This window comes from Montipora capricornis, chromosome 8 (genome assembly GCF_036669925.1).
Source record: "Montipora capricornis isolate CH-2021 chromosome 8, ASM3666992v2, whole genome shotgun sequence".
Taxonomy (NCBI): domain Eukaryota; kingdom Metazoa; phylum Cnidaria; class Anthozoa; order Scleractinia; family Acroporidae; genus Montipora; species Montipora capricornis.
In genome coordinates this window covers 3,310,014-3,332,513 of record NC_090890.1, presented here as the reverse complement: position 1 = coordinate 3,332,513, position 22,500 = coordinate 3,310,014, and the positions used below count along the sequence as shown (strand labels likewise).

At 38.8% G+C, this 22,500-nt stretch overlaps 2 protein-coding genes across 6 annotated transcripts in view; one reads left to right on the top strand and one right to left on the bottom strand.

The window, feature by feature from the left end:
- The window catches only part of LOC138060524 (homeobox protein unc-4 homolog), a 32,200-nt gene extending 13,188 nt beyond the window's left edge, over positions 1-19,012 (bottom strand). For 2 of the 5 annotated variants that reach the window (XR_011134368.1, XR_011134369.1), the window contains exons 1-3: positions 18,875-19,012; positions 13,955-14,100; positions 3,696-3,820 (exon numbers count right to left, since the gene is read on the bottom strand). The gene's annotated coding sequence lies outside the window, so the exon portion shown is untranslated. Of the gene's footprint in view, positions 1-3,683; positions 3,821-10,803; positions 11,338-13,954; positions 14,101-18,874 lie in introns of those variants that run through there. The other 3 variants (XR_011134371.1, XR_011134370.1, XR_011134372.1) reach the window with 3 other exon arrangements.
- Positions 19,013-19,083: 71 nt separating this feature from the next.
- On the top strand, positions 19,084-20,044 carry LOC138058987 (histone H1.0-like). Its single transcript, XM_068904472.1, has one exon. It carries the CDS (start codon positions 19,181-19,183, stop codon positions 19,775-19,777), a length of 597 nt encoding a protein of 198 aa, XP_068760573.1. The 5' UTR covers positions 19,084-19,180; the 3' UTR covers positions 19,778-20,044.
- Positions 20,045-22,500: the final 2,456 nt, after the last annotated feature.

Here is a 22,500-nt window from a genome sequence, read left to right as displayed (position 1 = left end):
GCAAATCAAGGGAGGCATCTTAATGTAATTGTCTCTTGGTTGATCTCCAAAAAAAGGAATAATGGGTGGGGCAGAGGGTTGCCACCTGATACCCATTTGAAAGGTGCTGATGAGCCTGGCGAATTCCTGCCATACCACAAAAGGAGAGGCTAGAACACACAAGAGGACATGCAGCAGAGATACATGTAAGTGTTTGCAGGAATCATGTAAGTCCTGATTATATATCTGTGACAAGCCTTTTTTTTTTGGCTTTGCCTTGCAACATGTAGCTCTAATGGAGACACCACAAACAAGATTCTAGTCTCGACACATTTTATTTTTGGCAAAATATTACGCCATTTGCTTGTTACAAAAACAAGACAGTATTAAACATGAAAGACCATAAAAATAGTTCAGTCTAAAGCTATTAATTTGTAACCCTTGTGAGGAGCTGCAGTGATATGATGCCTCAAAATATTTTTGCAACTTTAAATAACATAACCAAATAAATTTAAGCTCAGTGACAAGAATTGAAATTATTTACTTTAGATGCAATACTGATGTAAGCTTAACTTTAACTAAAGAAAAGGCCTAAAATGTCTATTGTAAGGTAATGAGAAGTCTTACTCCCCGGGTCTTACTCTAAGCATTTCATGCAATTTTGTTCGATTTACATAGTTAGTAGAGTTCTAGATGGCGATGCTCTTCACACGAATACATGATTTAGTCAAGTAGAAGGGATTAACCAACCTGTTATTCCGCCACACAAAATTCCAAATCTTGATCGCATATCTTGTAACCAAATGCATGCACGATATGTATAATAACTCTGCACATCCACTAAACTCCCCAACTCCGAGGACACCTGCTCTAATTTGCTCTCTTGATAGATGAACTCACAGCCAAAGCTCAAAGAAATTATTTTAAATTTATTTGCCAGGCAAGTAAACCAGACATCCGCAGAAATGTCCATGTAAGGCAAGTGTTGCATGTACATTTTTCATATCTGATGCAGGAATAAAAATGGCGACCGTACCACAAAAGCTCACAACATTCTTTCTTTTAAAACTTCATTGTGCTGATCGCGTAGAAATGCCTCATCCTATAATTTTTAGCATTGGGTTTTGCATGTACCACTGGAGGGAAGGCTCGCAAAGGCTACTCTGAGAATGTTATGGTCACGTGACTTGACTCAAGCTCATGCGCGTCTACACAGAGACTTAGACACTAGCTGGGAAAATCAAAATGGCGGACAAAAGATTGTAGATGATCACAGATAGAGGAAGAGCCTATGAAGTGTCAACAATGACTAAGGAAAAGAAGCTTCACTGAGAAAGAACTTAGCATACGGTACTCGTTACGTTATATTGGAGTGTTCTGCCCAACTGAGGAAAGAGAAGAACATTTAGTGGTTGGGTTCCCGAAAAGGATCAACCATTGTTTGATGCCATTGGAATGGTGTATAGTTTACCAAACGTTCGTGCAGACATTGACAGTGCAAGCTGCAGGAATCTTGCAAATAAGTTTACTAAGATACAAATAATTATTTGCTCTCATTTGTGAAATAAAATCACTGCTTACGAGCCAGAAGGCCCATCAGGCCGGCGCTTATCTCCGGTTTCCATATTTGTGAAATAGCTTTGAGCTTAAATAGGTTGACTTCTTTGTTGTTTATTTTTGTTTACATTACGAATTTTCCTTAAGTCTTATTCTCTTTTGATGAATAAATAAATACGTTTTGTAGCTATCAAAAAAAAATTGCAATACACTGTACAGAACTTTAATTAAATTTAACAGTTATTTGGCAAAGGCAAAGAGAGTGTACTGTACATTCTGAGACGAATAACTGTGTGACTAGTATAACTTCAGAGCTGAAAAGCAGAGAATCGATAATCGACACAGTTTATTTCTGTTGTAAAGGTCACGAGTGCCTGTGGGAGCCCAGCCATTTTGTTTGCTTTATATTCACCAGCTACTGTGCTGAATATGAAATCATATTATTTTTTCTATAGGAAACCACTCAACCAATCAGATTGCTGGAAACTCTTTGTTCATCTCCGAAATTCTGCTAATTATTTATTATGGTTGCTGTTATTCCAGCCCAGCATTTCATAGCTTTAGTGGCATTCAGACAGACATTGACACTGTCATATAGCAATTAAAAGCCGTGAAATAATTGTTGTTTTTCTGATTTTGGAAAAGAAATATGGAGACTTTTGATCAGTTGATATTCTGCGACTTAAGTGGAATAAGCAATTTAAGTTGTGTAAGGTTGCCTTAAGTCGCTTGAAATCGCCTTAAGTGGTGAAATGTTTTGGGCAATTTTTTCTAAGTCGCCCTAAGTCGCTTAAGGTCGCCTTAAGTTGCGGCAACTCAAGGTCCCAGAGTAGGCCTTATGCCGATGATACTCACTTACCTTTGCCTGCAACAACACTGAAACTATATATCAATGATGTCATGAATCACGACCCAAGTAACGTCAATAAATGGATCGTTGCAAATAAATTGACTCTAAATTCATCTAAAACCGAGTTCATGTTAGTTGGGTCGCGGCAAAGATTAGGTACGTATTATATATACATCACGACCGATGGTGACGCTATAAAGCTAGTAAAATGTGTAAAATCGTTGGGACTGCATGCAGACGATAATCTTTCATGGAATGCCCACATAGATAAGATATCTAAGAAAATTGCATCTGGCATTGGAGCCCTGAAGCGCTGTCGGCCCTTCGTTCCTCAAACTACGCTGCAGTCTATTTACAACGCCTTGATTCAACCTCATTATGATTACTGCAGTGCAGTCTGGGGACATTGTGGCACTACTTTGGCAATTATTATTCCACTATTACGCCATTTTACCATATTTAGTCAAGAGAACGCGCAAAATAGGAGACGGTATTACACTGTAGTGTCCCGGTTTGACCGGTTTAGAACAGAGCAAATACGGACGGAACGGCAGTTTATCAATGAAAGAAATTGTTGTCAACGCGATACAAAGCCTGAGAATTTAGCTTGTCATCGCTTGTCTCTCGTCATTTCGTTTATACAATCAAATAAAGGACATTTGGCTGGCTTTCTGTGCTGTTTACATCGTTCAGATGATGCATTTTTTTAAAAACACTCTTGCCAGATAAAATTGGATCAAAATAACACCTTTTTTATTCGATGGTTTAACATATACTACGCAACTCGCAGAATATCCGCGCGTATTATATGTATAAAGATGTATACATTGCAAAACCGTGCGACTCGTATTCTAACCTTTTCTAGTTACGATTTTAGTTCTGGCCCCTTATTTGAACAGCTAGATACGCAACGTCAAATTCAAGAGGCCTTGCTCCTAATTATCTTAGCTCTGCTTTCACTCAAAGAAATCTCTCATAATTTGAGGGACAATGAGAACAAACTGGTTATTCCACTGCCCCGCACCAACTTCCTTAAAAACAGTTTTCGTTACATTGGTGCTGTCATAACCTTCCCCTGGAACTGCGGCAAGCGGAAACTATTAATAGCTTTCGAAGGGGCAGTCACATTTTTTGGCTTGACCATCTCTACACACGGCATTCTTGTAAAGAAGGTTTATTAATTTCTCGGGGGTGGGGATATACATATTTTGATATTTTAGCTTTATTTTACAAGGAATTTTGATACTTTTAGATAGATATATATATAGCTTACACCGTGTCTAAATAAAGTACTTACTTACTGACTTACTTCAATCGCGGCATTTCGGTAGTTTTCCTCTGATTAATATCGTCTAATACTAGGGAAAATATCTGTTGGGATTTGTTTCACCATTCTTCATCTGTTAAGTTTGTAACCTGCATTTACCCCCGGAGCTGCAAGGAAAAGAAACGAGTTATGGAAAAGGAAAACTTAAGAACACGCTTTCAGTATACTCCCTGGATTTGAAGCGCGCGTTGGATATGAGATGGTGAATAGCTTTCACCAGTCTCGTATCCAACAAGCACGAATGGAATAATTGTTTTATTAAATTTCATCAAATTTTGAACGTGTCAGATGTTTTGTCTCGGAAAATCTTTTTCAGCTTGGCAACAATTTACTCAATAAGTTTCCATATTAGGTCATACGGTATGAGCTGATAACCGAGGTTGAGTGAACCAATCAGAAAGCTACAAACGCAATATCTCAGGTCGAAGATTTAATAATAGGTTATAGAGTGCAATACGGAAATTGCTATAGAAACACTTCGGATTGGTCAATGACGAATGGATAAATAGACAATGCAAAAGAGGTTATAGCGTACAATATCGAAGTTGATATGGAAACACAGTGATGGAGTAATTTTGTTTAGTATATACCGTAATAAATAAAAAATCGTAGAAACTTGTTTGTGAATTTCGTGATTTATGGTCGTTCGCGATATTTTTAAAGTTCGGTTCGATATTTCGATCGGAAAATATTATCATTGGCAGAGGCCAAAGTATGGTGGATGGATTTCTGCTGGACATGATGGCGGTTAAACGGTCAATTTGTAGCCCTGATGATAATCATGTTTTACTCTCAAAGACCGAGTCTTGCTCGCGTTTACGAATTCTTCACCTTAATGGCGACAAGCTATTCTTAATAGCGACAAACTATTGTGGACAAACGACCTTGAATCGCTCAAGAAATTCGTCGAAAACGGTTTTAAAACGGCAAGGAAAGTGGCTGACGCCTGGTGGAAATACGAAGCAATAGCCCTTTTCATTGTTAGTTTTTCTCATCTGCATTACAATACAATCTAGCAGGTATGTGAGGCAATTTCGGGCTATTTTGTAGTTTTAACCCGAAATTGCCTCGCATCCACGTTAGATTACATTGTAATGCAAATGAGAAAAACAAACCGTGAAAAGGACAATTCAAAAGTTCCAACGGTAATGTAATCATTAACTGGTATAACAAGAAACAACAAACTCTGAGTTTTCAGGGACGCAATGGTCCTGCTTTAAGGGATAAGTTAGTGGAATTAGTACAAAAAACCCCGATCCTTTGGTTTCAACTGAGCAAACAACGCAACCATCATTATTAAGGGAAGCCAACAGTAGTCAGCGAAATAGTTGTAGACGACGAGAGACTGTACTATGTCAAATTGTGCTCAAGAACGATCAAATCCAGAAACTGTGGCCGGCATTGCGGGATTAAAACTTGATTTCTTGATACTACAGAAACAAGTTCAAGAGAACACAAGGCTTTTGTCCATAATAAATGCTCAAAAGCAAAACGAAAGTACTTCTTGTATCGAACTGCTTGATTGCAAAAAGAGGCGTGTAGCATCATTGTCCCCTGTTTCCAAAAAAGACTATGCAATTAGAGAGCCTGAAGAAAAATGTTTGACCTTTGAGAGCCGCGTTTTGCCATTAGAACAGGAGAATGATCCCCTTGGGCTTGCATTAACCATCATTACGCAAGAAAAGAGTGAAGTTGTTAGCAATCAACCAATTGACGGTCAAGAGAATGTTGGCTCCACGTGGAGAAGTCGCAAAGCGGAGTCAGAAGTCAGTGCCCGCTAATATCACTGAAACTCGAAACAGTTTTGAGCCGCTTCGCAGTAATGAAGAACTGGAAGTGAGAAATATAGCCAATCAAAAAGCAAATAGCGGTGACAATGGTCAAGAAACATTTTCATCTTCGTCTTCCTCGGAGGGTTGAACCCGCAAAACTATATCCAAACTGTTTCAACAGAATCAGTGACAAATTATCATGATCAACCATAGCCCAACCGCCGGAAGAAGGTTACCATAGCAGGGGACCCTAAACTTAAGCATCGTCAAGGCCACAAAATGTCCAGGAATTCACAAGTCAAAATAACTACATTCCCGTGATCATATCAAGCTATTTCTACGCAGAAACCTTGACGAGATTATATTATCCATGTAGGAACTAATATATAGTTTGAGTTCCAGCAACTCTCGTGAATGTGCAAAAGAATTGGTGCCCTAGCCAAATCAGTTAGTTTGGAATCCCCAGCCATGATCACAAGATCCAGTCTAATCAGTAGATCTGACAATGAAGCCTTGGACAGTAAAGTTCCTTCTGTGAATAAAGTTCTTGAGCAGTTTTGCAAGCAAATGAGATGGGGATTTATTGATCATTCAAACATTTCAGCTATAGTCCATCTTAATCGGAGTGGCCTTCTCTTAAACAAGGGTGGCGCTTCGCGTCTCGCTCAGAATTTTATCAACTATTTACGTGTAGATTAGGACAGTGCCGTCTGGGAATCCAATGCGGCTAATGGGGAGCTTAAGCACGCGCTTTTTTGAGACGCGGACGCCAACCGGAAGTGAGCTGTTTTCCCTTTTAACTTGTCTCGGCACAACCACATTAACATTGCTAAGTATCTTTTTCTCCATTTGAGATGGTTAGTATAAAAATCTGGGAGACGCAACTGCCCTGGCACATGAAATGTGCTCTTTCGGTTGCCGTCCGCCTCTCCAAAACGCGCATGCTTAAGCTCTCCGTTAATGCCTTTAAGTGTGACGACGGCGGTAAGTCGAACCATTCTATAATCTTTGGTGGATGGTTAGTCTGCGCGTCCCTTAATATTAATAGTCTGCTGTCCCATATTGACTAACTTAGAGTTTTTTATGTTTTTATATTATTTTAGTAATCAAAAAGGGTCTAAATTATACTCTACAGTGCATAATAAAGAAGTCAATTTACTTGGCTTCAGTTCAAATAGTCAGAAAACTGAAGATCGTTAAGTTAAGGGAAGGAATGGAGGTGGTGTTTGTATTTACGTGCACCCCATTCTTAACTATCAAATACGTGACGATTTAAACAACGATGAGTAGGAGTGTCTATTTCTCCAAATCAGTAAGCCACGGAGTACACCATTCCTAGTCGGGACTTGGTATCGACCCCCAAGCTCTCCACTTGATCATTTTGGAAAAAATTACTGCCAAAAGTGACTCCGAATGTAAGAAATCATATATACTTGGCGATATCAACTGCAATTTGTTGCATGAAGCAAATGCAGATATTTCTTCCTTTCTGACAAACATTATATATATATATGGTCTCAGCCAGTTAATCAAGGAACACGACTTGACACGTAAGGCCAACTATACGGTCGTAATGGTCCTCGCACGATTGAGACACGGCAATTTAAGTGACTTCGACAGAAACAAGTTCTTAAGTGATCTCAACCAAATGCCACGGGCCAATGTCGATTTGTATTTACCAATTAGGGTTCTGCTCGTTACACAGTACTCTTACTGCTTTGGTTGAGACAACAAATGACTGGTCAGTTTATATCGACAATGGGTTATTGAATGGCGTCGTCACGGTTTTCATTGACCTTTCTAAGGCATTCGACACCACTGATCACGAAATCATCTTGCGCAAAATGTCATTCTTGGGCTTTGACCAGGCAGCTATAAGGTGGTTCCTGTCGTACCTAAGTGGCCGAACCCAAAGATGTCATGTCAACGGCAAGCTATATATCAACTGCTCACGATTTCAGGCGCGGCGTACCGCAGGGCAGTATACTGGGTCCTTTGCTACTTGTAATTTATATTATAATTAATGATTTCCCCCAACTGCCTGCGGGCGGCTGCGCCAAGGATGTTCGCTGATAACACAAACATTTCACTAAAACGTTAGCAGAACTCAAACAAGCTGTGATCCCTGAACGAAGTAACCTAAGCTGCTGGCTGAAAACCAACAAGCTTAGTTCAAATGTTGCCAAAACTGGGCTGACAAGATAAAATGAGGGACAGAGAAGTATGTTTCCCGAGACGTCCGCAAAACCTGCAGGCGCGCTCATCACAAGAAATTCAAAATGGCGTTCCGTGTTTAAGTACGTTTTGTTGACGAAAGCTATCGCTCTCACTTCGAGCGATGGAGGCGACAGCGATTACAGCGAGGAAGCCTCGCCATTTCCAGGCGTCACAAGAAGAGCGAAATCTACAGAGGCACAAAAGCGGGAACGAAACTCAAGCGGTAAACACACTTCCTTCAGCGCCTAAAAATGCCGATCCGAGAGCGCTGCATCGACATCGCGCAACTCGACATCGAAAAACAACCTGCTCAGAGTTTTTCTGTCCTTGTGTGGGCCCAATTCCATCAGTAGGTCTAACGCTCACACGGTCTATATAGGTAAAACAATAGAACTTCACGTCACAATCTTCACATTGAACTCTGGGTACAAGTTCAGCTTTTGGCCGAGAACGATTAGAGATTGGAACAGTTTGCATGTGGACATTATACAGTCGAACTCAATTCACTGTCTTAAAAGACCTGTTGGCTCTGCCCTAATGAATGAGTGAACTGATTTTAATTATTTAATAAATTCATACACTGTCTTTTTTTTCATAATGTTTATTTATTTATTTAGATTTATTGATTGATTGATTTATTTTATCTTATTTTATATGCCATTTGCGAAATGTCCTTTTCAGGATCTTGCAAGTTATGAATGTAGATGTAAATATTGACTAAGGATTTCTTTCGAGGAGAATTTGAGAAGGACTTGGCCTCATCTAGTAAAGTTGTCGATGCTGATCAGTCCCTGAGAGACAATCTCAAAAACGTTTAGCTTTGGTAATGAAAATAGTGTTTTACCCCATGAAATATCTAACAGATATTCTTATAATTACAACAAACGGTTTTTTGTTTGAGCATCCCACCCCACATCTCTTGTTTTTCTGGTTTAAGTTGTGCTTTCAGTTTTCTGTATTTTCTAAACAACAGATTTGGCTTTCTTGAGAGCCCCCTCAATGACCCTCTTTGGGAAATGTACGGTCGTATATTTTCTGGAATCACACAATGCAAAACAAAAGCGTTCAAAAACCAGTTCTCTACCAAAATACGACACTATGTTCCCGTGGTTCATAAAGCAATGCTCAGGTTGTAAGTCATTTCAAAATATTAAGGTGATTCCTCAGAAAAACAAAAAATGTCAAACGATTTTTTTGAAACTTCCCCTGAATGTTGCCTACTAATCCCTGTTTTGAGAGCGATAATAAAAAAGATATGCTTGCTTAAGAGATATAATGGGCCAATCTTAGCTCATTGATGCCTGTACTGATACTAATCACGCGCGTTATTTCATCGTCTCAGGGCACATTTTGCGGCAGCTAAACGAGAGGGTTTTTGAAGTAACACTTGAAAAAACACCCAAAAGGTAGAAAGTTTAGAGCATATGGAACGCTGTCTTATATAGTTTATGGAAAAACCACTCAACTTAAAACGACGTCGACTCAAAACGATTCTGGAGTCGTTGTTTTCAAGATCATAATTTACACCCCTGGGTAAGGGGCTTTGTGTACATTTATAGCTATATCTTTATTTCCTTCCGATAAATTTTTGAAAACCTTTTTTTGTTTTAAAGGGGATAATTTGTACACCAAAATTATGCAATAAAAAAAATAGGTTACCGTGCTCGTTTAAGAGTAAAACATCATCGTACCTGTCTATCTCGATTATCGTAGATCGAAACAACAAAATTCGCCATGTTCTCGAAATGCGCGCGCTTATTCATTATTCGCAAAGAGTTATTATTGGTCATTCACAACTTCTCTCACGTGTTTTGAGACCTGTTTCAACGAGCATGATCGACTTACGCCATACTTACAATGATGCAAATTTGATCCAATTTTTAAATAATTATTGACACACCATAAGCGCAGTACAGAATGTGCAGTGCAATACCGAGGCATTACCTTAAATTATGGAAAAATGGTAATGTAATACAAAAGTGATTTGTTCATTTTGACAATTCCAAATATCATGAATTAAAAACTCATTTTAATGATTCCCTTGAATTAAACTGGCAATTTGAACATATACTGTACATATAAAACTTCTGAAAAAGGGAAACTGCAAGAAAACAAGATTGCCAAAATTATCATGATCACCTAACCAAAGAGATTAGACAACTGACAGGTACATGTAACAGTTATATTTGGCTTCACGTTGATCAATGCTTTCCTTAAAAACCCCTAAAGTTTTCCTTTTTGTAATTCTGCATGTCATAATATGAGATGTGGGACAGTCAGAGTCTTGACAATGTGTACCTAACCTCCACTAACACATAGACTGTACTTTGTTCTATTATATAATTACTAAAATTTTCAACTTTTACACTTTTTAACAGACTATGTGTGAAGAAATAGGGTTTTAATTTATGTAAGGTAAAGGTAAAGTCACTGCTTATGAGGCAGAAGGCCCATCAGGCCGGCACTTATCTCCGGTTTCCGTAGCATGAAGCGACTAGGAGTATTTCTACTCCCCCCTAGATGGGATGCTAGTCAATCGCAGGGTTACCCCCAGCATTTCGCCGGTACCCATTTATACACTTGGGTGGAGGGAGGCACTGTGAGACAAAAATGTCTTGCCCAAGAACAAAACACAATGTTCCCTGCCAGGCCCCGAACCCGGACCACTCGATCCACAGACGAGCGCGCTAACCATGAGGCCACCGCACCTCCCACTATTTAATTAATTTAATTAATGTTTACAGTTTATTTTTCAAAACTTATGGAGAATATAACATGCATGCATAAGAAACTAGTAACACCTAATTGCTACATGTTTTTTTTTGTCAATTATTGACAAAAAAAATTACATGTAGCAAGAAGGAAACAAATTGTCTAATTTCTAATTCACGGATCACAACTACATTGTGGTACTTCAGTGCTAAAAACACTTAATTTCATGTAAGTCATCCAAATGAATGAATGGCTACTTATTTTGATTCAAATATTTCATTTCTGCAGTTGCTCACAATAAAAATGACATTAACATTTTCAACATGTAAATTAACTCACTCTGATGTTTTTTTGCTTGCCTGAATAATTAAATTTTCTCTTATCACAAGTCCTTTCAAGGAATGGGTTCATTAAGTTCACAGACACAACAATTAACTCACAGTCTTTCTATTACGCGTTCCAGTGCCACTGGGTCAAAGTTCCCTTCATATGAAAACTTGGAATTTGTAGTGATAACTGGTTGATAACTACCCACATCTTCTCCACTGTTCTTTGCCTTACATGGAACAACATTGAGAGCTGCACTGCTACAATGGCCAGAAATTGCTTTCAGTTCACAGTGCAAAGAGCTGTCAAGGTGTGATATTTTTCTCTCAAACTCCCTCAAGACCTTCGCTGGATGCTTCAAGTTCATGAAGAAAACTTTCAATGGACAATCTCTGGCTAATGTTTGTGTTTCTTGAAAAGCATGTTTTTCAATGGTTTAACCGTATACAGCAATTCAAGGACTTCATCTTCTCGCTGCTTTTCTACCAGGGTATAAAGAAGCACTGAGGTGTCATCTTTTGAGGGCAGGTTTTCGCTTGACATCTTAACATCACAAAGCTTACGCTTTCTCTCTTTACTTTGCGGTATGGAATTACCTCAAACATTTTCCAAAATTCCTGAGGACTTTCTACCCAGTACACTTTTCAATCTAGACACCTGTAAAATCCGATGGCTAAATGTTATGACGTTGTGCTCAATAGATGCGGACATCTCAGGAAACCGACTTCCATTTTCTACATGTATAAATAAGTTAAGTGAAATTCACATATCATGGTCAATGCCCCTACTCTGCCTCTCTGTCCTTCATTTTCTTTTGTAGCTGAAGATTATTGGGTCAAGGCAGAGATATATTTGCCTGTTTAAAATGAAGATGTCGAAATAGGAATTGAGTAAGTTGAACATACAGGTACCAAATCCTTGGGTGTTACCACAGATGCTCAACTTACTCAGTGAAAACACAGCTACAGGTGTTCTCAAACGTGTGTGACCCTTTATTCCAAAAGAAACTGCCATTCAAATAATATTTATAACACTGGGTCTGATTGTCCCATATTTCGATCATTGCAGCTCGGTTTAATTTGGGACTGTTTGAGTGGCTACTTGAGTGATAAGCTCCAAAAATTGCTGAATCGTGCAGCTAGAGTAATTATTATTACAAATTTGCCTTTTGCTATGAACTCGAACCACCTCCTATTACCACCCTTAACTGGGAGAGGCTATCAATTCGACAAAAGGAAGTGAAAGCTTTAATGATGTATAAGACAATGATTGGACACGCCTCAGATTATCTTCACTCAGTATTACAGATTCTAATTACAACCTGAAAAACTCTGAGGGAAAACTAGCTTTGCTAAAACCAAGAACTAAGTATTAAAAGCAAAGTTTCTTCCATAGCCGGGCCACATAGCTTAAAAAATGTCAGATCACTGTTGATCAATTTAAGTGAAACCTAAAGAAGGTAACAGTATCCAACACATCAGATTTCCACACAACAATCATGTAAGGTAGTTGTAAATAGTTTTAAAGAACACTTGGCAATTTTTCAAAAGAATCAGCTTTGCGCAATAACTGCACTAAACTGTCTTATTCTTGTGTACCTCATTACTTAATAATCAAACATCATTAGCCAAATTGTGCCCCCTCCGATAATTGTGGAAAGAGCAAACTGTAGCAAGGATAAAGATCAAGAACTAGCAGTTTCCCCTTTTTTCTTACATGTATGTTCTTCTCATGCAGGATATTGTAAGACACAGAAACAAAAGTTTAAACTGTTTTAAATTAAAAAAAAAAAAAAAAACAGGAAAAATGAACATGCAACTGCACGTCAGTTTTATCATTATTACTAACTTTACTTTATAATTAACAGGCCTTCTGATAGGGTGCGATTAAAAAACGCAAATTATGCGATTTTTTCAGGGCAGATTGTGCGATTAGAAAGGCCAATTATGCGATAAATAATGAAAATTATGCGATTTTTTTCTCAGCAATTTTAAGCTTGTTTTATAAGGTTTCAGGTTAAGAAAAACACTTTTTTTGCTGCCCTAAAGACATTTTGAACACAAAGGAACAGTAATTATGTATCTCGATCGACATTAGTTGGGATAAATTAAAAAAATGAGGTCTTCTGCACTACCGGTGCATCACGTTAAAAGTTGAAAGGACACAGCTAACATGCCAAATGAATGATCAAGGTGCTTGTCAACCACGAACTTCCGAAGATGGTCAATCACAATAGGGCCGTACCCCCATTTATAAGAGAGAAATTAAGCCGCGGCTTTCTCTGGCCGCGGCTTACAAAAGACTCGAATGTTTACCCCGTATAAATGGTACAAAATCCACGTTCACGTCTTTTTCAAGCCGCGGCTTATATTGACCTGGGAATATATAATTTAATAATTATTCGTATAAATAGTTCCTTTTGCGTATTTTGTACACCGTGGCCAGAGTAAGCCGCGGCTTATTTTCTCTCGTATAAATGGCCCTAATATTGCACGACAAGAAAAACATCAGTCCATCGTCCACGTGGACCGTACCTGTGAGGTACTTTCTTGCTCGATCGTGAGCTGTCAGATTGGGCGGAAGGTGGGAACTTCCTTCTTTGTCGAAGAAAAAGCGGGCGTTTTCACAACAAACGTATCCATGAGTAAGTTTTTATCAGTTTTCAACGAAAGAAACTACATTTTGCCAAAAAACTTACAACTTCGCTTATTTTTCACAAATCTCTTCTCTAAGAGGAGGCAACTGTGTCATCATTTCAGTGGTGTGTTTATCCAAGCGTGTTTGTGTTGCACCAATAGAAGGAGACTCGTACCAGGTCCCCGACATGCAAAATAAAGCCTTGAACTTCGAATGTTTACGAAATCGAAGGTGGCAAAGGATTTTTAGCCTTTTTCCAAGATAAATCATCTTAAAAATGGCGTATTTAAGCAGAAATTTCTAAGAAACGTGTTGATTTATGTTTCAGTTTATGAATTTTGTGCGTCCTTTTGTGAATTATGCGATTTTTCGTGAATTGTGCGATCGGATGCGATTTGAGGTCGATTGTGCGAAATCGCACCATCGCGTAATATCAGAAGGCCTGAATTAAGGTCATTTGAACAGGGAGGATGAAAGAATGTATGCAATGCTACACCATAAAACTTCAGCTTTTGGAAACGCTTCCTTTTCAAAGAAATAATTAAAATGTTATAAACACTCTCAGTTTCACTTCACCTCTAGTCCCTTTTAAGTCACTGCAAACTCCAGAACATTCCTGCTCATCCTTTCTTCAATTATTATCCAGGTACATTTATGCATGGCAGTCTTACAGAAGAGGAGGACAGTGGGTATAAGCCACTTCCAAGCCTTATGCCCCAGTCCTGTGAACATAAAAGATTATAACAACGTTATTAGGAGCTTGCAGATTGTGAACTTTCTGCAACATTTTGTTCTGATGAATAAAGTCCAGTTTCCAAATATTTATTGCCATATCAAAGGAGTATAAATGTTAGGCAATCAAGCATCACTCCAAAAATACTGTAAAGGAAAACTTCACATCAATCCAATCATAAAAAAGATGGTCTCCTATTGTTAATAATAGAGACACTCTCCTCTTGTTTTGCTACTACACAGACTTCTATTGGAGCATTAAAACATATTAATTAAATAACCCACATGCAGAGAAATTGTGTTTCTGTCACATTCCTGAGAGAGGTCAAGCATTCATAAAGCTTTTCTCCACTGAGCTACTTCACTGAGTTGATTGAATTTGAAATTAAGGTAAGTTTGTTTCCATAACTCCATCTTTTTACAACAGTCAGCAACATCATCATCTGAGCAGCACACTTAAAAATATATTGAGTTTTCAAACTCAGGATGTAGTGACTGTCATTAACACATGGAAGTTTAGCGACTATAATCGTTTAGTGAGGCGGAAGCACCTTTCCTGCTTGTTCGTACATGCATAAAACATTTATAATAAGACTAATGCAATTATAGCCACCTTCAGATTGGAGTACAAGGACGACTATGAGTTCTCAGTCCTGAGCATGCGCATTTTGAAAATTTTTGTCCTTCAAACATACATGTATTGTCTCATACTCCAATCTGAAAGTCGCTATTAATTTGGCTAGCACAAGTCAAGCAAGAAAAAGACATGGCCCATCTGAATCTCATTATGCAGTAAAACCACCAAAAAAGATCTAGACGCTGCAGCAACGTTGAGTACTAGTCAATAAGAACAAACAACGAGCAGAACTACAAGAAGAATTTAAGCAATGACATTGTCAGAACATTATCACGACTAAAAAATGAAATAAATTTAATAACACTGTAACATTTCTCAAAATTGTGTCTCAAAATGCACCAGATTACATATGTACATCTCAGTGCACATTTGTTTCAATACATTTCTGGGGGGCATGCCCCCCAACCCCCATAGGAACCTCGTAGCCTTTGGCCACTCTCCCCCAACAATAAATCCTAGATAGAACCCTGTATTGTGACATTGGATATCACAGACAATGATCAATGATGGCTATAGTGCTTATAAGCTATACTATTTCAAATAATAAGCCATTAAATGTCAATAACAAAAACTTAAATTAATTAAAGGAAAAAAAGCACAAAATACAGGCACTGGCTATGAGACTTGGCAATTAAGTGGGGTATCATCTAGTCATGATTACTATGGCAAGAAATTCTCAGGCTAAATGCAGCACTCTGATTGGCTGGTTTTCAATTCAGGATTTTACAGTACAAACCAATTTACAATGGAAACTTCTCTCCCCAGGGAATTCAATTTGAGTGAAACACAAAACGTTTTTAAAAAGCAGAATTTTTTTTCTCATATCAACAATGCAGTAAATTTATATATTATTATAGCAAGCAGAATGTTCAGTTTTACTAATTGTAAAAGGTTACCATTCAAAGTTTGCTGAAAGAAGGCCAGATTATAAACATTCATGAGGCGGAGAAGTGTCTGAACGCTCAAAGGAACGATGCCATAGAATAAACAACTTACTAACCTCACTTGCTCGGGACCATACTAAAAAATATCTGCCCTCTGTCGTTTTAGTATGGACATCACTTCGCTCAGTCCCTACTGCCATGACCTCAGACCAATATTCCCTGGTGTGGCCCTTGTACTCAGTTACTAAGAAGTTATTATTGTCCACTATACTTAACAATAATAATTAGCAACTATTCACCGAAGCGGCTCGGTAAATATCCACCACTTGCCACTGATACTGAGGTGAATAGTTGTTTTAGTACATACTAAAACAGTGAGATAATATAGCACAAAAAGATGATTTTAACTCATTTATTGCTGCAATTAGGTTACAACATTTTTGGGCGCAAACTCCACGCAAGCTGCTCAAAGGTGAATACCACAGGATATACAGAGTTTGAGTAGCCAATCAGCGCACGTTCAATGCTATCCACTGTTTTAGTGAATAATTATTATTATTATTCCATGAGCATGCATTGGATATATGACATGATACATGTAAATAGCCAACGAGGCACGCAGCACCAAGTCGACTAGAACCATATCCAACATATCCAACAAGCCCGAAAGGTATAATTCTTGTTTTATTAAATTTTCATTAAATTCTGAATGCTTGGACACTAATGGAAATTAAAGCCAATCAGTTTCCAGCTTAGCAACACTTGACGCAATCAGTTTCCATATTAGGTCATATGGTATATGAGCTGAAAACTGAGATTGAGTAAAATCAGAAAGCTATGTACATGTAGAAATGCAAAATCCAAGGTCGAAAATTTAATAATTCATGTTCTTTATTCCTATATGATTTGACTTCCAAAAGTTATACTACACTAAAGATTATCTCAACCTTGTTTTACGAGTTGAGGTTTACAATGTAAGTTTGGACTCCTTGTTTTAAAAAAGACAGGTCGTAATAATTTACCTGCTACGTCCTCAAACTTTAATAGTAAGAGGTGTATGCATGTACTCTGATTGGTTTGGTCTGAAAGTTAGATGCATGGCTCAATATATAATTTGTGAAGATTTTGAACTCTCATCTAATTTCACAGTGCATCTACCAATTTGTGTTATTTAACTTAAAATACCCTAAAATACTTTAAAATTTGAAAATGTTAAGGTTCACTCCAAATATTTTGCACGCCTTTTTGTGGCTATAAAGATGACTTCATGCTGCCACTTTCTAGGCCGGGCCAAGTAATCATCCAGACAAATTAACCAATGGAAAAAAGGATGCCTTTCACCTAGAAACCTGGAATTAAATTCTCAAGGACAGATTCTCTTTGTCTGCTCATAAAAAAATCTTGGAACTCTTTATCCACCTAAATAGTAATTCCAGAATAAATAAGAAAATGAATGACCGTAAATTATTCCCCAGGTTTCATCAAGATCAAAATAATCTCAATCGTCATTACTTATGCAAAATGCGTTTCGTTCGCTTAGCTTCCCTGAAAAGAAAATTTAAACTCTCTCTTCGAAATTAAATTATTTCCTACACAAAACGACATCACAGTCACTTCTTATTATACTTTCGAGGAGCCCGTTTGAATAACTCCAGTCTGTTAGTTATCGGAGGAGTGAAAAGTAGGAATAGCAAAATAAAGACGCATAACAATTGTTTAGATCGATCGAGAAACTGTTGTCATTCAGTTGGAAAGGGTGTGTCGGCGATCAAAACTCAAAGAAAAATCCTTCCAATGACTCGAATAAGTTTTGAAAGTTCAATAGATTTTAATTTGATAACTTTAAAACGCATTGCAAAAATAAATAGCAGTTTGCATAAAAGAGAGGTGGAGAATTAGCACTCCAACTGACTATTATTGTTCACCGAAGTTCGAACCAGGCGCTTTGTGGTGTGCTGTGAATGCAGGAAGTCTCGCAAAACACTCCAAAAAATACATCATATCTGGGTCCCAAGATTTAATCATGCCAAATAAAATGTATCGCCATTTCCATTTTCAGAAGTAAGAACGGGGAAAATAAGCGCCAGACACACACAAATCTGCCTCTTATGTTATCAATAAATTCGTGACACGTTGAAATGGATATTGCATGTACTGCGGAAGCCGAGATGCCTTCGAACATTCGTTGCCAACGATCAAACGGTATATTAGGGACACAAGCTCCACATTTCTATTACAACTAAACCAAAAACTCTTCTTATAATAGATAAAGGTAATAAGACTTCATAGAACGCAAAATTTTGCACAAAATATACGAAGATTGGCAAAATGGATGGATTACCAAAAGTGACAAGATGGCGGTTGACTTCGTTTACAACCGGGTTCATGATAACTGTGACATTTTTCCGTCACTGTCGCTGTCACATTGAAAAATAAATACACGAGATTTCTCCTTAAGGTATACTGAATTATCTTAGCTAAACTTTGTTGCCATAGGTATAACCAGATGTAAAATAAAAGCGGTTGTAAACTTAAGTCAAGAAGGAAATTGAACGCGAGGGGGATGTAAGGTTCGCCTTAATAGTACAAAACTAGTTTATCGAAAGATGCACTGAAGTTTTATATTCTTACTTCAAAGAACTTGAAAATCATCTGACGTAAACGAAATACTACTACAGCCTTATATCTGCCATATAAAAGCCGGCTGCCTCATAAAATCATAAAAATTCACTTTGAAATAAACGAAAGAACCAAGTTGAGTAGAATTTTCAGCTCGGAAGATATGCGACGCCGAGATCATTAAAATCAAAATGCAACGTAACCTACAATTTAAAAGGTTGCAATGAAAAATTAACCACCAAAAACTAATGACAACAAGTAGATTTCATTGTCGATGGAGTTTGCAACGTCCAGAGGTGGAAAATATTGGAATTATTGGGATTTTAGAGGAAATGTTTATGAGGAAAGCAATTACGACAGCTCGCTGGCACTTCTCGAGATGTGTTTGTTGCCTGCGTTTAACAAAAAATTGAATACACGTTTGTCCATTCCCTGACCCTATTTTTAGCTTAAATGCAACGATAGATGGTTAAGCTCTTACAAATCATTCAAAAAGGAAGAATTTCTCGAATTTTATCAAAGCTTCAAGACGTTCTTTGCAAAATGTCAAACTAAACCAAAATGGAGTTTCGCAGAAATCATTCCACTGCAAACTCCCTTTAAGATAATTTTTACATAACTTACCGTGATATGAAGCTCAAACTAAGTTACTTTCGTTCCCTATCATTTTCTTTGCAATCGACGGATAAGATTGTCGTAAATTTGACTAAAAGTCGAAAGAAGAAGCACAAGAAACCCAATGGCAGTCTAAAATGTCTTCGCTTCGTGACTGTTTCCTCGGTGGTCCGCATTCTAAGTATAAATAATATGCGCGTTCGTAGCTGCGTCACTTTTCCCCAAGCGACGCCGAGTGTTACGTTCGTGATCTTGATTGTCTCGCAATCGAATTCTTCGTGAAACCTCGTTGCCAAATTAATTTAATCAGTCATCATGACGGAAGAAACATCGAAACCGGTTGCGAAGACACCCACCAAGAAAAAGGCTCCGAAGAAGCCCACCGAGCACCCTAAGTACGAAGAAATGATTGTGGCTGCGATTAAGGAACTGAAAGAACGCAACGGAACTTCTCGACAGAAAATAACGAAATACATCAGCGAACATTACAAGGTTGGAGATAATGTCGGTGTTCAAGTCAAGTTGAACTTAAAGAGACTTGTTGCGGCTGGAAAGCTCACCCAGACAAAAGGAGTGGGTGCTTCTGGATCGTTCAAAGTGAACAAAGCAGCCGACGTTAAAGTTAAGCCGAAACCAAAGGCAACCAAGAAGAAGCCGGCGACTAAGAAGCCAGCTGCAAAAACGAAGAAACCAGCGGCTAAAAAGAAGAAACCTGCCGCTAAAAAGGCAGCAGCAAAGAAAAGTCCTGCAAAGAAAAAGTCACCCGCAAAGAAGAAACCAGCAAAGAAACCCGCCGCTAAAAAGCCAGCGGCTAAAAAGCCCGCAAAGAAAACACCAAAGAAGCCCGTGAAGAAGCCAGCATCCAAAGCGGGCAAAAAGTCAGTGAAAAAGACAACGAAAGCTAAAAAATGAGGAAAAGACAGTGATTTACTATCTGAACATTTATAAGTGTGTATTATGTTGTAATATCCTGGTCGTTCATGTTTGTGTCCAGTCTAGGTACCTTTGCAACACCCAAAGGGCACCAGAATTTGTTGACAAATGAGAATTTTAAGAATTCCTTGGTAGATTTGTGTTCACTGTCATAGATGGTTTTAGAAATTTATTTAACGTCATATAAAGTTCATCTGAGGAGCGGAACAGTTTTGTAAATAAATGCAAGATTTTTTTAATAACCAAGTTGGCGTACGTGTTTTGACATCCCCATTAGACCTCGCCCAATCGAGGGGGGCCGTCCGAAAGCGTGGTATGGGGTGGGCACCGGCCACAAATCACATTTCAGCTTGTAAACGCTCGCGCATACTTGACATGCTTATGCATTGGCCCATTCGTCTTCAACAGCGCATGCGTGAAGTTTAAGCCCCAAAATAGAACCATCCTCGTCCCCAGTGCCCTTCTTTTCTTCTGGTCATGCAATCGGCGAAAAGGAGTGCTCTGGCCCCAGCCAAAAGCTGCCCATTCTCGCCCACCAATTAGAGAGTTTTGAAGCAAGCAACCGTGGACAATCTTCCTGTCGGTGTACGTTGGATCATTGGCTTGATCTGATCGGCGTAATTACAAGTTGAGAAACTAAATTATTTTTGAGCAAGAGCCGATACAGTTGGTTGAGCATCGGACTGTCATGCGGGAGGTCGTGAGTTCGACTCCGGCCGGAACAACACTCAGGGTCTTAAAATAACTAAGGAGAAAGTGCTGCCTTTGTAATTACATCCGCAAATGGTTAGGACTTTCAAGTCTTCTCGGATAAGGACTATAAACCGTAGGCCCCATCTCACAACCTTTCAATGCTCACAACCCAGTGGGACGTAAAATAACCTACACACTATTCGTTAAGAGTAGGGCATGGAGCTCCCGTTGTTGTGGTCAGGACTCATTTCATTCATTCATGTGCTGTCCTTGCTTGTAAAGCGCATTTGAATATATTAATAGAAAATGCACTATATAAATTCATTACAACGTAGATTTGATTTTAGAGGCTTACTATATTTCGGCTGGCCAAACCAGCCTTCTTCAGGTACAATGAGAGTCTACATTGGAATGCTTCTATGTACATATATATAGTAATTGGATGTTGACGTAATACTGGAAAAAATGTGATAAAACATGGCAGTTACAACAAATTTGAATTCAACTACTAAGAGTAACGAAAAAATAACGTAAGTGACTCTAAATAATAAACTGAAATCTAATACGTTTCTTAGCGGATATTAAGACTGTTGGGATCAATTGTCCTGCCCTTTGAAATTAAAAGAGCTTCCCTGGCCTTACGGATCGAGTCTCTGTTAAAAAAAATTTTTCGATAGTAATTAATTAGAGACGCTTTGATTGTTCTTCACGAAAACCAATGAGATGACAATGTTTCAGGGTTTCCCAGAGCTCTTCTCTCTCTCAGTCAAGAGAAGAGCTCTGGGGTCCAGATTGAGTAAACTGCCCAGATATCCGTTAGGGCATGCGTAATACTTTCAAATATGTCAATCCTCACAGAGGGGAGAAAAGACAGTGGTACACTGGCTGCTTCCTCAGTGGATTATTTCGAAGAAGCGTTGAAAAGGCTTTGATTTCGCTTAAGTTAAGATAATGTAACCTGAGTATCAGGCCTTCCTGAGAGGTAGGGGATCGGGGAGAGGATGAAAAGGAAGGCTTTCCTTTTCCTCTCCTTCTAAGAAAAGCCTGATACTCAGGCTGCAGGCAATGCAATGATGTAGACTGAAACTTGCGAGCTTTTTTTCGGTGTAGTCGGCGTAGGGAAAAGAACTACTCTTCGAGAGCTAGAGCACTAATTGGGACATTGTTAAGGGTATTGTAACCTGAGTATCAGGCCTTCCTGAGAGGTAGGGGATCGGGGAGAGGATGAAAAGGAAGGCTTTCCTTTTCCTCTCCTTCTAAGAAAAGCCTGATACTCAGGCTGCAGGCAATGCAATGATGTAGACTGAAACTTGCGAGCTTTTTTTCGGTGTAGTCGGCGTAGGGAAAAGAACTACTCTTCGAGAGCTAGAGCACTAATTGGGACATTGTTAAGGGTATTGTAACCTGAGTATCAGGCCTTCCTGAGAGGTAGGGGATCGGGGAGAGGATGAAAAGGAAGGCTTTCCTTTTCCTCTCCTTCTAAGAAAAGCCTGATACTCAGGCTGCAGGCAATGCAATGATGTAGACTGAAACTTGCGAGCTTTTTTTCGGTGTAGTCGGCGTAGGGAAAAGAACTACTCTTCGAGAGCTAGAGCACTAATTGGGACATTGTTGAAACTGAAATCAACAAATTAACGCAAATCAAATCAAATGTTGGTGTTTGAGGAGAGGGGCAAACCGGAGTACCCGGGGAGAAACCTCTCGCACCAGATAAGAGAACCAACGAATTCAACCCACATATGACGCCGAGTCTGGGAATCGAGCCCGGGCCCATATATGGGAGGCGAATGCTCTCATAACCACTACGCCAGCCCTGCACCCCAGGTACTGACTCGTATTCATACTCTAAACAACGCCACAAGAAACTTGGCCCGGTGCCCTGATATTTGCGAAAAGTGTGTGAGTTACAATGCTGGGCCTCCGATGAATAGGCCTTATCTTAGACGACTTGGAAGTAAAACCATTTGCAAACGGAATCAACTATATATGTAGCACTTTCAGGACCTGAA

What these genes read in the sequence shown, in the direction of transcription:
- LOC138058987 (XM_068904472.1), top strand. Translation starts at nt 19,181, where the DNA reads ATGACGGAAGAAACATCGAAACCGGTTGCGAAGACACCCACCAAGAAA.